Source organism: Pan paniscus, chromosome 12 (genome assembly GCF_029289425.2).
Source record: "Pan paniscus chromosome 12, NHGRI_mPanPan1-v2.0_pri, whole genome shotgun sequence".
In the NCBI taxonomy this organism is placed as follows: Eukaryota; Metazoa; Chordata; class Mammalia; order Primates; family Hominidae; genus Pan; species Pan paniscus.
Window position 1 is genome coordinate 40338081 of NC_073261.2, and position 16211 is coordinate 40354291.

General features: G+C 52.4%; 1 protein-coding gene across 1 annotated transcript in view; it reads left to right on the forward strand.

Annotated features, from left to right (window-relative positions):
* Positions 1–16211, forward strand: part of POLR1A (RNA polymerase I subunit A) — an 87499-nt gene that overhangs the window by 60355 nt on the left and 10933 nt on the right. The window contains exons 19-30 of the mRNA XM_003816568.7: positions 275–373; positions 1776–1928; positions 2185–2267; positions 3240–3405; positions 4346–4567; positions 5437–5651; positions 6787–6954; positions 7872–8007; positions 8477–8634; positions 13551–13677; positions 14958–15068; positions 15705–16010. Coding sequence (XP_003816616.1) covers positions 275–373; positions 1776–1928; positions 2185–2267; positions 3240–3405; positions 4346–4567; positions 5437–5651; positions 6787–6954; positions 7872–8007; positions 8477–8634; positions 13551–13677; positions 14958–15068; positions 15705–16010 — 1944 coding nt within the window. The remainder of the gene's footprint in view (positions 1–274; positions 374–1775; positions 1929–2184; positions 2268–3239; positions 3406–4345; positions 4568–5436; positions 5652–6786; positions 6955–7871; positions 8008–8476; positions 8635–13550; positions 13678–14957; positions 15069–15704; positions 16011–16211) is intronic.

Genomic DNA, 16211 nt, shown 5'->3' on the forward strand with positions numbered 1-16211 from the left:
CTTTTTGCTGCTCTTTGGCCAATGAATGAAACCTCGGGGATCCTGGCAGAGGAAGTCCAGCGAGTGCAGGGCAGGGAGCACCTGTTTGACCTCTCAGGGGTTCCAGGGAAGGATTAATGCTGAATGAGGCTTTCTCTTACCTCGAGTGGGATTTGGTACTTAGGTCTGAATAAATATTCTGGCTGTATTGCTTCTGCTTCCTGGATTTACATCCTGATTCTGGGATTTTTAAAGAAGGTGAAGTCACTGACCACTGTGCTGATTTAATCTGCAGGCATGCATGCCTTTTGGCCTACACAGACAGTTCCCAGAGAACAGCCTGCAGATGATGGTGCAGTCGGGAGCCAAAGGTTCAACTGTGAACACAATGCAGGTATGTGCAGAGGCGGGTTGGCAGCTTTACAGGTGTCAGCAAAGGCAGGTGGGGGATAGCAGGAGGTGGTTTCAGTTTGTTCCCTATAAAACATGACAAGTAAAAAGAGGAAAGCGTGTAGAAATCACTACAGGAGCTAACCACTGTTAACATGCCAATGTTAAAGGCAGATGTAGTTATGAATATGCAGATGGGATATGTATAACGTAGATATATATTACAAATTTACAAACTGTACTATTACATATATTCACGTTATATAGATACATTATGTATACTCACACAATTTTCACGTAATTTTGCATGATCCTTTCTTTCTTTCTTTCTTTCTTTTTTTTTTCGAGATGGAGTCTTGCTCTGTCACCGGGCTGGAGTGCAGTGGCGCAATCTTGGCTCACTGCAACCTCTGCCTCCCAGGTTCCAGAGATTCTCCTGCCTCTCGGGATTACAGGCATGCGCCACCATGCCTGGCTAATTTTTGTATTTTTAGTAGAGACAGGGTTTCACCATGTTGGCCAGGATGCTTTCAATCTCTTGACCTCGTGATCTGCCCACCTCGACCTCCCAAAGTGCTGGGATTACAGGCATGAGCCACCGCACCTGGCCGATCTTTTCATAATATTAAATTATAAACATAAACATTGTCCTAGAGATTTCTTAACCTTAAACCTTGGTGACCTTGAGAGGGTCTAAAGGCCCACCCCATTGTCTGTTGAGTGTGACAACAGAAAGGCCAAAAGCCGTTAGGAAATCCCCTGACTACATCGAAACCTAGATATACTGCTCTCCTCCAACACGCCAAGAGTATTAACAGGCAGCTTTCTAAGCAAATAGCTCAATAGCTTGAGTTCCCATTTTGTTGTTGTTGTTGTGTTTTGTTTTGTTTTGTTTTGTTTTTAATTGAAAATAAGACAGAGTCTCCCTGTATTGCCCAGGGTGGTCTCAAACTTCTGGGCTCAAGGGATCCTCCTGCCTCAGCCCCGCAAAGTGCTAAGATTGTAGATGTGAGCCACCACACCCGGCCCTGAGTTCCCTTTTGGCTCTAGAATGTGAGGATCGCAATAAATGGCTGTTTCCTGCAGGCCTCTCTTTCCCCATCAGGACCCTCCAGTCCCTTACAGGTATAACATGAGATGGTTCTGAGACATGGCTCTTTTTATAGAGAGCACCCATTTTCAACTGACCCCAAATGTGAAAATCCAGATCAGTCAACCAAAGGAAGGTATTTTTTTTTTCTTAAAATGAAGGCTTCCTGGTTTGTTTAGAAATGTAGGTTAGCCTTCAAGAACTCGGTTTCCATGCAGCTTTTCTTCAAGGTCAGATTATACTTTCCCTGCTGGGACTAAGCACTGTTAAACACACATGTGGATCTTCAGTTTCCTGTGGGTTTCCTGTCCTCCAGATCTCGTGCCTGCTGGGCCAGATTGAACTGGAAGGTCGGAGACCCCCGCTGATGGCGTCTGGCAAGTCACTGCCCTGCTTTGAGCCTTATGAGTTCACCCCCAGGGCTGGTGGCTTTGTCACTGGCAGATTCCTCACCGGCATCAAACCTCCTGTATGTATTTTGGTTTTTCCATTTAGCTTTTTCCCTCATTTCTAGGCTTAATTGTAGGTGAACTATGACTGCCCTACAGGGTAGGGCAGAAGACACTGGGGGCTATTGTAGCTGTTGAGGTCAAAAAGTCCTAGGAGATCAGGGAAGGGAGTGGCCTGTCTGGTCAGGAAAGGCTGCTGGAGGTGTTGGCCTGAGCCCTTCAGGAAGCGCACTGTCCTCACTGTCACCTTTGGGACCTGGGTCCCATTCTCTGCAGGAGTTCTTCTTCCACTGCATGGCAGGACGAGAGGGCCTGGTGGACACTGCTGTGAAAACCAGCCGCTCAGGCTATCTCCAAAGGTAAAATGTATCTGCCGTGCCCCTTGAGGTAGAGTGCCAGGGCCCTTCCTCCCATCGTCTTTCACATTATATCAACAGCTCGTTTAAGATTCCTTGGATGAAAAAACTTTTGGAAAGTTTCCATGAATGGCCTGAGACAGAAAGCAGCAAACACTGTTCCCCTTCGCAGGATCGGTAGAGCATGAGCTCAGAGGCTTATACCAAGGGCTCTGTGTTCTGAGGGTCTGCCATTCCCTGGGGGAAGCTATGGCTGTGGGAGAAGGTCTTGGGCGGTGGCAAGCTTGTCTTGCTTCCTAGAAGGCTCAGCTGCCAAGACAGTAGTGACTAACATTGAGCTCTGTCCCACAGCTTGGGGTGGAGGGACAGTGACTCCTGGGAAGCCCACTGTTAGGGTGGCAGGAGGGGAAACCTAGGCAGAGTGTCCGGAGAGGTAAGCAAAGGGGCTAGGACCAGGGCAGAGAGCAGGAGAAGTTGAAATAAAACTGAGGAGAAAGGCCGCCAGCGGAGGGATTCACATCAGCATGTGGTTCCCAGTACCCCTTAGTGTCCTTGGCAATCCCTGGGCTGACCAAGTTTGAGAATCCTTGACAGCTCCCCTGCTTCGCCCGTCTTTTGGTTCTAAGGACACTGGTCTCTGGGGAGCTCTGCATTGTGGGAGAGTGTAGGGGCAGGCAGTCATCTCAGCAGCTGGGGCTAGATGGGAGCCCAGGTCTAGGGGTGGCAGCCAAGCCGCTCAGTAACATGGCTGCAGCCTCCTCCTCCTAGAAAACCATCAGGAAATGCAGCCCCTGGCTGGGGGACACTGGAGCAAGCCCAGACCCCGGGGCATTGGATCCAGCCTGTTCTGAAGTCTTGTTTGCCTGCAGAACAGGAGCCCCCCTTTCCCTCCCCTCCACTGCCCCCAACCCTCATCAGAGGCTGCCCTGGGGAGGTGATGGGCCGGCGGGGACTGAGCCGATGGTGTCCTTACAGGTGCATCATCAAGCACCTGGAGGGGCTGGTCGTGCAGTATGATCTCACGGTCCGTGACAGTGACGGCAGTGTGGTGCAGTTCCTGTATGGGGAGGATGGCCTGGACATCCCCAAGACACAGTTCCTGCAGCCCAAGCAGTTCCCCTTCCTGGCCAGCAACTACGAGGTAGTGTGCTAGACCCCGGAGCCTGGGGGCCGGGCAGTGGGCCTCCCCCACCGAGGTTAGAGAACTGGAATGCACTGAGCTTTGCAACCCAGTCCAAGTGGCCACTGGAAAGTAGAGTGGGAAGGGTTTAGAAGACACCGGTCAGTGCCCTGGAACACTTGTCGATTTCAAAGCCTGTGAACTTTCATCACTTGAGGTGGCTGGAGGGCACGAGCACCTCTGGAATAATACCTACTCTTTGGGGCCATTTGCCGTGTGCTGGGCCCTCAGCTAAAGCACACTATCAATACTATCCATTTTCCTCCTCACTGCAACCCAGGGAAGTAGGCATTACTCTGCCCATTTTGCAGCTGAGGCAACTGAGTATCAAAGCATAAGTAAACAGTCAGTGAGTGGCAGAGCCAGCATTTGAACATGGGCCCGTCAGACACAAACTCATGATTTTCATTGTATACCTTAATGCCCTTGTAGTGACCATCACTGTTGACTGGGCAGTCACCCCATTTGGCAGATAGGGAAACTGAAACCGATGTGACCTGTCCAAGGTCATCAAGCTGATGATAGAATTGAGGGTTGTGCTCTGGTGCTGAGTCCTTTCCATCCTGGTTCCTATCCCTGAGCTTGGCCATCACTCTTCCCCTCTTCCTTTCTTCCCAGAAACTCCCTTGTGCTCCTGGAGGGGCTCTGAGAGTGCTGCTTTCTTTCCTGTGTCTCCCTCTGCTCCCAAGACCATTGGTTCCCAAATCTGGTTTGCACAAAGTGAGGGCCCTGATTAACAATGGATGCTCAGCCTCTCTGAGAGTGGTGCTCGGCCCCATCATGAGGGCTCCACACCAGCCACCTGGGTCCCCTGAATTTGTGCTCCATGGCCCTCTTGTCACGCCCTCATCTCTTTGATCTCATGTGTGTGATTTGTTTGTTTGTTTTTTTGTTTGTTTAGGTGATAATGAAATCACAGCATCTCCATGAAGTTTTATCCAGAGCAGATCCCAAAAAAGCTCTCCGCCACTTCAGAGCTATCAAAAAATGGCAAAGCAAGCACCCCAACACCCTGCTGAGAAGAGGCGCCTTCTTGAGTTATTCCCGGAAAATTCAGGAAGCTGTGAAAGCCCTGAAACTTGAGAGTGAAAACCGCAATGGCCGCAGCCCCGGGACTCAGGAGGTGATGCAGGGAGGTGGTGTCCTTAATGTCCAGCACGTCCAGGCTTAGTCAGTGGGTGAGGGATGAGGGGCTGTTTTCCTAAGAGAAGGTAGAATCATGAACTCCAGCTTTGTTCACCGTCAGTCAGAACAGAATGGCTCTCAAATGGGAATGTAAGGTGGGGACTCTTAACAAGGGTGTAGGCAGGGTTTGGGGGAACTAACTGGGGCCTGTGACTTCGGGGTTCCCCACGATCCCAGGTGTGAAGGAATGGGGAGCAGTCATGAGAAACGGAGAGGACGACTATGTGCTAGGGCCACTGGACAGAGCCCTGGGTAGAGATCCACTAAAGGGGGTTGAGGATAAATACCAGGATCCCCTTCCTCCTGCCTTTCCCTCTGCTGCTGGTGCCTCCCATCAGCCAAGCACACCTGGGAGCTGGAAGCAGGGGATCTCTTTGAAGCAGTCACTTTAGGACAGCCTTGAGGGCACAGAGCGTGTGAAAGAGCCTGGATCCAGAAATAACCACGGATCCAGCACAGTGACTGCATCCTAGCTGGCCTGAGACAGTCGTGGCTTTGCCTCTTGTCCTAGCCTAATCATAACAGTCTCCTGTTTCACTCTAAAAGAAGCCCAGTTTGCTCAGTAAATTACATGCTTGCCCTCCCTGGGCTTGAATGGGCCAGGATGAAGAGCTGCTAGGCTTATAGTCAAGCAGGGTGCCCTAGGACAGGTTGAAGTCTCTCCCCATTTTAAATGGGGAGATGGTTTCTCATTGCAATCAGGTTTCTTTCTGTCTCCCTTTATTCTCATTGGAAGCCAATGCTTTTGATCCCTCTTATGCTACTGGGTATCCCTCCCACATAGCTGAGACCCATCCTTCTGTTCAGATGCTGAGGATGTGGTATGAGTTGGATGAGGAAAGCCGAAGGAAATACCAGAAGAAGGCGGCCGCTTGTCCTGACCCCAGTCTGTCTGTCTGGCGTCCTGACATCTACTTTGCATCAGTGTCAGAAACATTTGAAACAAAGGTTGATGACTACAGTCAAGAGTGGGCAGCTCAAACAGAGAAGAGTTATGAGAAATCAGAGCTTTCTCTCGACAGGTATTGACAGTGATTTGTTGCACAACATGTGCGGGAGAATCTGCCTCCTAGCCCCTGCCTCCTAGCCCCTGCCCTACTCACTCCGGAAGAGGGCTGCCTCCTGGGTTTGAGACTTCAGCTAGAGGGAGGGCAGTAAGACAGCCAGGGGCAACGCACAAGCCCCGAGGGCCCAGGAGTGAACAAGTGCAAGGGAGGCAGGAGTGGACACCCCCATCTGGGCCAAGATAGGGATAGTGGTCTGCTGGGACAGAGGCTTGCAGGAAAGTCTGCTCTCTTGGGTTTGGTGTGGTGGGTGGGGCTGACTGAGAATCAGGGAATCTGGTCACTGTTCACCTGCTGCCAACCGTGTGACCCAGGGCAGGTCATTCATGCCCAGGGACATCAGGTCTTAACTTTTCATGAGGCCTTGGATCTGATTACTCCAGTAATCCTTTGAGCTTTGGGTTCCCATTTGAAGGCCTCAGCTTGGACTAGGACAGACACACACACACACACACACACACACTGTAGCTCAGCACACACACACACACACACACACACACACAGTGTAGCTCAGCGCTCCTAGTGGCTGTTCTTAACAGGGTCAGGCTTCATAGGAAAAATGGTTAGTAAATTACAGAATTGTGCAGCATGAATACTTCTGATGTGGTCTGCAGCCATTTGCACTAACTAAAAATATAAACACTCTCATCACCCCCATCCCCATAATGGCCTAGTGAACCTCTTTCTAATTTTTATAGCAGGAGGTTTAAGCTGTCTCCAAATTGTCATAATTGAGAAGAAAGAATGGATAAAGGAAAAAGTGAATAATGAACCCAGAAATTCTCCTGCTTAGGGGGCTTGTGGTAACAGGCCCAGAGTGGACATGTGACATTCTGGGGGCAAACATGAGGAGTCCAAGCATGAATGTCTAGAGCTTCAGCCACCCAGCTGGGATCTGTGCTGTGTAATTTGAGGACATCTCAGGGTCACTGGGGGGAATTTGAAGATTAGAGGGATCTTTTGCCTAGGAAAAACAAGTCCAGAAAGAGGTAGAGGTTTCAGGTTTCTGGTTTCGGGCAGCATTGACAGTCTGTGGTGTCTGCTCCTGACCCCTGCCACAACTCCCACCCTGACCCCCCACCACCGTCTCTAGGTTGAGGACCTTGCTGCAGCTGAAGTGGCAGCGCTCACTGTGTGAGCCGGGCGAGGCTGTGGGCCTGCTGGCTGCCCAGAGCATCGGAGAGCCCTCCACCCAGATGACCCTCAACACCTTCCACTTTGCAGGCAGAGGCGAGATGAACGTCACCCTGGGCATTCCAAGGTATGGGGCACAAGGGAGCACGGGGTGGGGTCTGTCCTAGCCTCTCCTGGAGAAGGAGCCATTTAATGAGAGGGAGTGAGTGAGTGTGTGTGAATGAGAGAGTGTGTGTGAGAGAGGGACAGGGTCTCATTAAAGTGGGGATCAGGGTTAGAATTTCCAGAGCCCGGCTGGTTTCTTTGGTGCCCAGGCCTGGTAGGATCTCCATTTATTCCTCTGCCAACTCCTGCATCCAAGTTCCTGGGGATGCCCATGAGACTGCACACTGCTGGGGGAAGGACTCAGGAACGTACATTGTTAACAAGCCCCACACAAGGTGCCTGGTTGCCCAACTCCAGGGGAACCATTCACATAGAACGTGGCCCCACGTGGCCCTGGGCCCTGGCCCTTCAGGTAAATATATGTGCTGGACAAGGGGAATGAGTGTGGGGTCAGACCCATCTGCATTCAGTCCCTGGCCCTGCCTTTTTCTAGCAGAAAGACTCTGGACAGGTACCTCACTTTCCAAACCTCAGGGGGTCCTTCTGTGGAAGGCCAGAGGCTGGGACCCACTATACATCCGGGTAATGAGGGCTGGCTGAGCTCAGCAGGAGCACTGTGGGTGCTAGTTGCCTTCGTTTGTTCATTCAGTAAGCGTCAGCAGGCACCTGTTGTTTGCAAGGCACAGGTGATAGGAAACAAGAATCAGACAAAGCCCTGAGCACAAGGAGTGGGCCCTCCAGGGAGGAAACTGACAGGGGAGTCCCTTACTGTTGCACACGAGGCCAGAGCTGGGATTCTCTGATCTAGCATATTATCCCTGTGAGATCCCCAGGCCTCTCTCAGATTCCAAAAGAACTCTGACATCATTAGGAGAAGCTGCACCCAAACAGAAGGTCTGGTTGCCACTCATGATTGGATGTGCCCTTATTCTGTGACAGGTTGCGGGAGATTCTCATGGTGGCCAGCGCCAACATCAAGACACCCATGATGCGCGTGCCCGTGCTCAACACCAAGAAAGCCCTGAAGAGAGTGAAAAGCCTGAAGAAGCAACTCACCAGGGTGTGCTTGGGGGAGGTAACGTCTCTCCTTCCCAGGTTGCAGACGGGGTGAAGGCATGTTCCTATATCCTCCTCATGTGTGAAGAACAGGCTTTGCTTACTGCTCTGACCCTAGGCTCAGATTCCCACCAATGAGAGATAAGCTGTCTCTGCCAGGTGCTGAGCAGAGATGGACCAGGAAGCTTTTAAGAGAGTCATTAGTTCCACAGCATCCTCCTGTGCCTGAAAAATAAACCATTTCCTGAGTTTGCCTCCCCGCTCTGCTGAGGCCACTCCTAGGAGGTTCAGGCCACTCTCTGGAGGTGACTGCAGGCTGTGGGTCCCCCAGCAGATCCACACCAGTATAGCTCACCAGGGTTTCTTTGGGGTTTGGCCTGTGGTCTCAGCTGCTGTCTCTGTAAACCCTTGGGTCTCGTAACCCACTCACATTGCGCAGTCACCTAGGACCTGAACAAGTCAAGTTCTCTCTGTCCGTCTGGTTCCAGGTGTTGCAGAAAATTGACGTCCAGGAGTCCTTCTGTATGGAAGAAAAACAGAATAAATTCCAGGTGTACCAGCTGCGGTTTCAGTTCCTGCCACATGCATATTACCAGCAGGAGAAGTGCCTGAGACCCGAGGACATCCTGCGCTTCATGGAAACAAGGTCAGGGCTCAGGCTGTGATTGTCATTGACCTTGACCCAGAGAATGCGCTTGAACTAGGGCAGGAAGCACCTAGCCACAAGGCTCCCAGAGATTGAGTGCCTTTGCCCAAATGAGCCCTTCAAGGGAAGTGTTTAGGAAGCAGAGGGCCTTGCAGCCTGATCTGGAAACCTGACCACAATCTGGCTTGTGGGTATGACTTTATTAGCCACACGTCACTCCCTGAGCCCATTTCTTCTCTTGGGTTGACGTCAGGATTGTTGTCTTCTGGGGCTTGCAGGCATTAAGACATGGAAATGTGGGTGTGGTAAAGAGAAAGGAGCACCATCAAAGCGGTGCTTCTGTGGTGTCGGAGCAGCACATGCTGTTAATGTTTGCTAGGGTGTTACTCCAGGCAGTATAATGTGGTTCCTGATGCATTTAGATTCTGTGACTAATGAACAATGTGCTGGTGGCATGCTGCTGTTAGATCTCCATTCTATAACCAGGATTGCCTCCAGAGAAATTCGAGTTCCTGTCTCGAGTTCCTGTCCAGTAGGGAAAAGGAACTTTTGTCTCAAGTTCAAGTTACTGTTAGATATTTGAAAAGCAGAGGCCACAATGCTGAGTTCCGGGGAGCAGGAGGATGGGCTTTTTGGGGACTGGGGCAAGCCTGGAAGAGCCCACGAAGCACTTTTGACTCACCAGCTAACCCTAGACGGTGAAGTGTGAACACAGACAGGCTGCATAGCCCAGCAGGTGACAGGCCAGTGAAGCAGGCTTGGGAGGCCCCCGGCAGACTGAAGAGTGTGGAACCTGTGTCAAGGGGCACCTGTTACTATGCAGGAATGGAGGCCCGGGGGGCCACATCTTTTGATTTAAAAAGAAAGAAAACAAGCTTCCCACCTCCTACGTTTTTTTCTTTCTTGGGTCACTTGTTTACTTGCCTTTGCTTTTATATAATTGAGGTCTCCTGACTTTTAAACATCAGCAACTAATTCATGTGTTTTTAAAAGCCCAGTAAGGCCCAGATGGTTCTCATCTGTTGCAGGATCTGGCCACAGGCCACTGACCACTGCCTCTAATCTAGACCAGTTCTCGGTCTTCTGGGAGCTGCTCCGATAGAGAAGCAATGACAGAGCAGAAGCAGAAAGCTCCCTGCACTCAGCCATCCCACAAACACATACTGAGCCATGCCCATTCGTCGCTGAGTCACAGGGGCAGGCGTGGGCAACACAGTACGACTTTTCTGCCCTCAGCCCTCTGCCCTCTCACCTTATGGGGCCTGGCCTCGAGCCAGCCCTCTGTGCAGGTGGCATTTGGGATGGTGGGTCTTGGGGTGGAGGAGCTTGGATGTGAACTCAGTCCTTTGGACGGGGGTCACTGGCCAGGTGCTTCCTGCCCCAGTTCACGAGCCCTGGGTGAAGTTGTTGTTGGCTGGGCCTCAGGAGCACCTGCGTTGGTGCCAGCCTGGGCTGAGAACATTCCTTCTGTCAAGTGGTCCTCCGTGCTATCTGGGCACTGGGCAGAGTGGCAGGGGAGTGCTCTGTGCACCTGCCTGCCAGCTCCTTAATTAACAGCGAGGAACGTAACTTCCAAGTGCAGGGGGCGTTTGTGCTGGCCTGGCAGTGGTTTTCTGGGAAATGGGAATTCAGATTTCATGGCCTCTAGAGAATAACTAAGGGTGGGCGGAGTTAGATGTTTTGCCCCAGTTCTGTTCACAGGAGGCCCAGGCCTGCCCAGCAGGTAGGTCGGCACGAGGCTGGCGCCAGCCCATGCTGGGGTTCTTTTTACTTATATTACCTCATGGAATTGAAAATAGGAAATCACTTTTTAAGACTTCTTCCTGATGAGGGACAGCCCTGGCTTGTTCCCAGCCGTGAAGTACTTTTTCAGCTCCTCCCTGTGTTTTGCTTGTGCACTTGAAAATCTGTGATAAATAAAGCCATGCGCAGTAGCTTTTGGTGGAGGTGGCCTCAAGGACTCAGCAGAATGGGGCTGAGGGGTTAGGCAGAGCTAAAAGATGGGGCAGTGGATGAGCTGGGTGCGGTCTGGACTCCCTTTGTCAGGCCCCAGGCAGCAGAGCAGCTGCGTTCAGGCCTCTGGCCGCCCACAGGAAATGGGAGGAAGTGTGAGTGCACTTTCAAAAGAGCAGCCAACCCCCAAGAAGCTTTTTCTCCTTCCTTTCTCCCATCCCTCCCCCTTCCTTCCTCTCTGCCACCCTCCTTTTCTTTCTCTTTGCCCTCACCCTCCCTTCTCCCAGCTGTGGAGTCATGAGACCCTTGACAGAGCCTGGATAAAAACAGCACGAGACAGATGGTTCCCTAGGTAGAGATATACAAGTGTAGAAGGCCCCCCAGATCTCTGCACTGGCACCCATCACATGGGCTGTTTGTGTAAATTGTCTGGCAGGTGGCCGGGGAGGTGAAGTGGAAAGAGCACTGAGCTAGGAGTTAGGGGCTGTAAGTTTTGGCCTCCGGTCCCCAGCCATGAAAAGACCCAGCTGACAGTCTGTAATTGTAGCTTCTGTGAATCTGACTTTCCAAACAGCAGGTGGTGGAGCTGTTGCCAGGCGCGTTCAGAAACCGCCAGGGGTCATGTGCTCTGTTTGTAATTATTTACGTGGGACGGGAGGCTTCTCTGCCCCTGCCCCTCCTGTTCCCTTTCGGTTGCTACATTCCGATGAGCTGCACAACCTTGAGAAGGCAGTCACTGTGGGCCATTAGTTCCCCTGCTCTTGGCAAAACCATAGAAGGGCAAATTGCACCTCCAGGAAAACTGGCACGCTAGTCGCATGCCTACCACTTACTCACCAGCCATTCATTCTGCCTTCTCACCTCCTTCCCTCCTACGTTCTCCACAAGTCCTGGTCACCAAAAGAGGCAGGGAAGGCAGAAAGCATCCCCAACTGGGGGAATCAGGGAGGGCTTCTTGGAAGAGTTACAGCAGCTGAGGCCCGGCCTTGAAGGATGAGTACAGCTTCAGTAGGTAGATATTGGCCAGGGAAGTTACTGGCAGAGTGAGCCGCTCAAGCAAAGGCCCAAAGGGTGCACAGGGTGGAGGGAGCAGATGGGCAGTTAGAGTTGAGGCCGGATGTGAAATGCTGGGGGCAAAAGCATCAGAGCCGTGACATTGCCACAAGTTGAGACAGGCTGGGGCGCCCAGCTGAGGGAAGCAGCCCTGTGTGTGGCAGCAGCTGAGCCCCGCACCCCCACTCCGCCTCATTCCATCTCCTCTGCTCTGCACAGTAGCCTCGGGTGCAGAGTGAGAGTGATCCCATGTTGCAGATGAGATCAAGGCCCTCCTCTCCAGTCTGTGGCAGGATCAGGACTTTAACCTGAACCTGTCCTTACAGAAACATCTCTCCCACCCCCTCTTTCCAGTGGGATTGTATCTTTCTAAAGTCAAGCCCGGCCTTCTCTCATCTGGCTATCCTGTTCCTGTCCCCAGTGCCTGGTAAACAAGCTCTTCTCTGGATTAATGGATGAGGGGGCTTTTTTTCTACCAAGGGCAAACCACGTACACCTTTAAAAAGTTAAAAAATAATATTGGGGTCTGGGTGCAGTGGCTTACCCTTGTAATTCCAGCACTTTGGGAGGCCAAGGCAGGTGGATCACCTGAGGTCAGGAGTCCACAATCAGCCTGGCCAACATGGTGAAACCCCGTCTCTACTAAAAATAGAAAAATTAGTCGGGCATGGTGGTGCGTGCCTGTAATCCCAGCTACTCAGAAGGCTGAGGCATGAGAATCGTTTGAATCTGGGAGGCGGAGGTTGCAGTGAGCCGAGGTCGCACCACTGCACTCAGCCCGGGGGATAGAGAGACTCCATCTCGGGGGGGAAGAAAAAACTAATAATAATAATACTAGGGAAGATGAGTGGCATTCTTTTGTTTTTAATGAGCAAAATAGTATACATTTGACCTGCCTACTTTTTCAGATGAAGACTCTAAGCTCCTTGAGGGCCTGGAGTCTGTCTTTTCGTCCTTGCTTTGCCACCAGGGCTGGCACATGCTGGGCACAGTATAGGCGCTCAGAGAAAGTGGGACGGCTGGCTGGATGTGTGAGGGACCCGATTCTCACAGTCACAAGCAGCCCTTTTTGGTGTGCTATTCTGGCCTGTTGGAAAAGACAGGCAGGGGGTTACATGAGGAAAGAAGTGGTATGGAGGGGACAGGGTGGATCCTAAGGGGCCCTAAAAATAGATGGCTCTGGAGGAAGTGGCAGGGGGCCAGGTTCTGAGCTTCAGGTTGGTTCTTTTAAATTGGTGTGGTTCTAACTTGTTGACACGATTCATTGCCACAAGCTAAGTTATCTCTGCCCTTCGAAATTTTGATGAGCCCTTCCGAAGTCCTCGTTCTTTCGTCACATTGCCGGGGCTCCCACACCAAGGACGGGAGTTCTCTGGCCAGAGCAACACCACCTTCTGGAGATGCTGCAGGTTGTGGGCAGGGGAAGGTCCTAGTCCTGGATGGGGTTCCCCTCTCCTACAGTAGATTCTGCCTTCCTTGTTAGAGGACGACCACAGCGGCACCTACAACTGTCCTTCACCAAGCACGCACTCTGCCAGGCGCTGTGAGAGGAATCAGACATAGGGTTGTTTCTCATCGTTAGCAAACAAGATTGCAGAATACGTAGTAATTCCCATATTTTCTAGACAATGGGGCTTAAAGCTGAGGAAGCTGCCTGTCCTACTCATACCCCGGGAGTGGCAGTGCACCTATTGAGACCAGGCCTGTTGGACTGTGGAACCGGTGTTCCTGATATGCCAGAGACGGTTCCAAAACAGCGGGTAGGGACAAGTGAGTGGCTAGGAGAGGCTGGGCCTCCATCTCGTGCACTGATCCCCTGTGGGAATCCCTCAGCATCCTATCCCCCAAATGAGGGTAGGGCTGGACATGCTGGTACTGCACAGGGCTTTTTGGCTTTCTTCTTGTTTTAGATTCTTTAAACTTCTGATGGAATCCATCAAAAAGAAGAATAATAAAGCATCAACCTTCAGGAACGTAAACACTCGAAGAGCTACGCAGCGGGATCTGGACAACACTGGGGAGTTGGGGAGGAGTCGGGTGAGTGAGTCCCTGGGGGTCGCTAGAGTTGCACAGGGACAGCCCCCAGACTGGGCAGGCTCTGTGCCTATTCTCTGTGCTCCTCCAGCCCCGTCCTGGTGCTGGCCCATCTCCTACCTATCTCAGCTTTTACCTGCTGTTCTGAGAGCCCAGAAGCAGCATTCACTTCTTGGCCTGATGGGCCAGGCAGGCGAGGCTGCCAGGCAGCATGGTGTAGCCAGCCCCGGGGCAGGCCTCCGCATCATAGCTCTGCTCTCCAAGACCCCGCTGTAAGTGGTCTTCATCCTGAGGAGGGGCTCGAGGTCATGGCGTGCACTGAGCCTTTGAAAGTTCTTTTTCCGGTTTCCTTTGGCTCTGCCTTTGACTTGCCCAGGCAAGATGAACTGAGGCCCACCAGGGCACTGACAGGGACCAGAGAGGTATCTGGAAGCAGAGAAGTTGGACTGCAGTGACAAAAAGGGGAAGAAGAGGGAAAAAACCAGGAGGAGCAAAATAGTCCAGGAATAAATAATCAGATATCTGCCAGGAGACCCAGGAGCAGGCCAGACCTGAGGGTGGTGTGGGAGCAGGTCCCTGGGTGCCATCTGAGCCAGCAGCGAGCCTGCCTGGGTTGGGGATGATGTGGACTGGAACTACCCCCAACCAGCTCTGTGGTCTCAGTTGTCTCACCCTTCTCTGGGTCTGTCTTCTCACCCCTAAAATGAGGGGCTGGCCTACACCAGGGAAAATGCTAGGTCTCTCCTGCTCCGTGAGTTCACCTGCTAGCTCACTCAAGCACAAGCGGGTGTGGACTATCTTTAGAATGCTGCCTGGTCTTGATTCTTAATTCACCCAGAAGGAGAGTATAAAAAACTAGGAGCCAAGTTCAGGAGGAGAAAGGAAGAGATACTCAGTATTCTACAAGATAACCCTTCCTCCTCATCCCCACCTGCAACTGGGTTTGATCAAAAATATTTGGAACAATATTTGACACCATCTTCTTCTAAGAAAGCAAGTCCTGGCACTTTTTTTTTAATTTTTGGGAATGAAACTTTGCAAGTAAGTGGTGCATGTAAAGATGAAGACTGAAGGGAAGGAGGCCTGGGTTCTGGGACTGGACAGAGTAGATGCCAGTAGACGGGTTGGGTTGGGTGGCAGTGGATGGAGGGTGGTGGCTGGATGGGAGAAGGGGTTAGAAGGGTGGGGCATGGATGGATGGATGGGTTGGTGGGTGGATGGATGGATTCACTGAGCACTAGATATTGGAGTTAATCTTTTTCTTCCTTGCCCACAAACCACAGGGAGAGCAGGAGGGTGATGAGGAAGAGGAGGGGCACATTGTGGATGCTGAAGCTGAGGAGGGGGACGCCGATGCCTCTGATGCCAAACGCAAGGAGAAGCAGGAGGAGGAGGTGAGAGACCCTGTGTGGGGTGAAGGGGCTGTGGTCCCAGCCCCCTTCCCTGTTAACCTAGAGGGATTATCTCCCGGCACCCAGGCCACACCTCTGTGTCATGAACCCACAAGGAACCCTGAAGCAGCACCTGCCTGCCCAGCATACCTCTCTCTTGAGAAGATGGGGTTCATAGGGTGGGAATTTGGCACGGGTCCACTCCAGGGCTGCCTTTTAGATGTGGCCATCCCTGGACTTAAATCGGACTCAAGGACCCAGACAGGCTTCTGGCAAGAAAAAGTCAGGCTGCCTCTGGTTTTTACAATGAAAATATACCTCTCTCTCCTCCCACAAACCAGTCCCCTGCTGTCATAATGGCCGAGGGAACTTACCGGTGAGCAGGTACACCAGTGAGGGCTGAGTGAGGGTGAGCTCCACCTCTGTGGGGGGCTCAGGGGGACAGAGAGGTGGCATTCTCAAGGCAAAAAGAAGAAGAAAGACCAACCAGGCCGGAGCAGAGGAGCCGGGAGTGTGGAGCAGGTGGGGCCTAGGTAGCCCAGGCCAGCCAAGGCTTTGCAGGGGTCTTTGTTCCACAGGCAGAGTCCAGGTAGATGGTGGGGCCCCAAGTGACACAGCCTGTGCTCCCTTTTCTGCCAGGTTGATTATGAGAGTGAGGAAGAGGAGGAGAGGGAGGGCGAGGAGAACGACGATGAAGACATGCAGGAGGAACGAAATCCCCACAGGGAAGGTGCTCGAAAGACCCAAGAGCAAGACGAAGAGGTGGGCTTAGGCACTGAGGAGGACCCGTCCCTTCCCGCCCTCCTGACGCAGCCCCGGAAACCCACCCACAGCCAGGAGCCCCAGGGGCCCGAGGCCATGGAGCGCCGGGTCCAGGCTGTGCGTGAGATCCACCCGTTCATAGATGACTACCAGTACGACACCGAGGAGAGCCTGTGGTGCCAGGTCAGTGTGGCCGTGCAGGCCAGGGCTTGGGTGGTTGGTCCAGCTGGCCAAATCCCTCTGTGGGAGGGGCCTGCTGAGCTCCCCTGCACAGCTGGGCAGGGGGCAGCCAACATTCCCCATGGTCTCCCACTCAGAGCACACCCAGGCCTCCTGTTTGGGGCCTGCGAGAGTCATTCGTTCTTTTTAATCCCAGATCCCTTT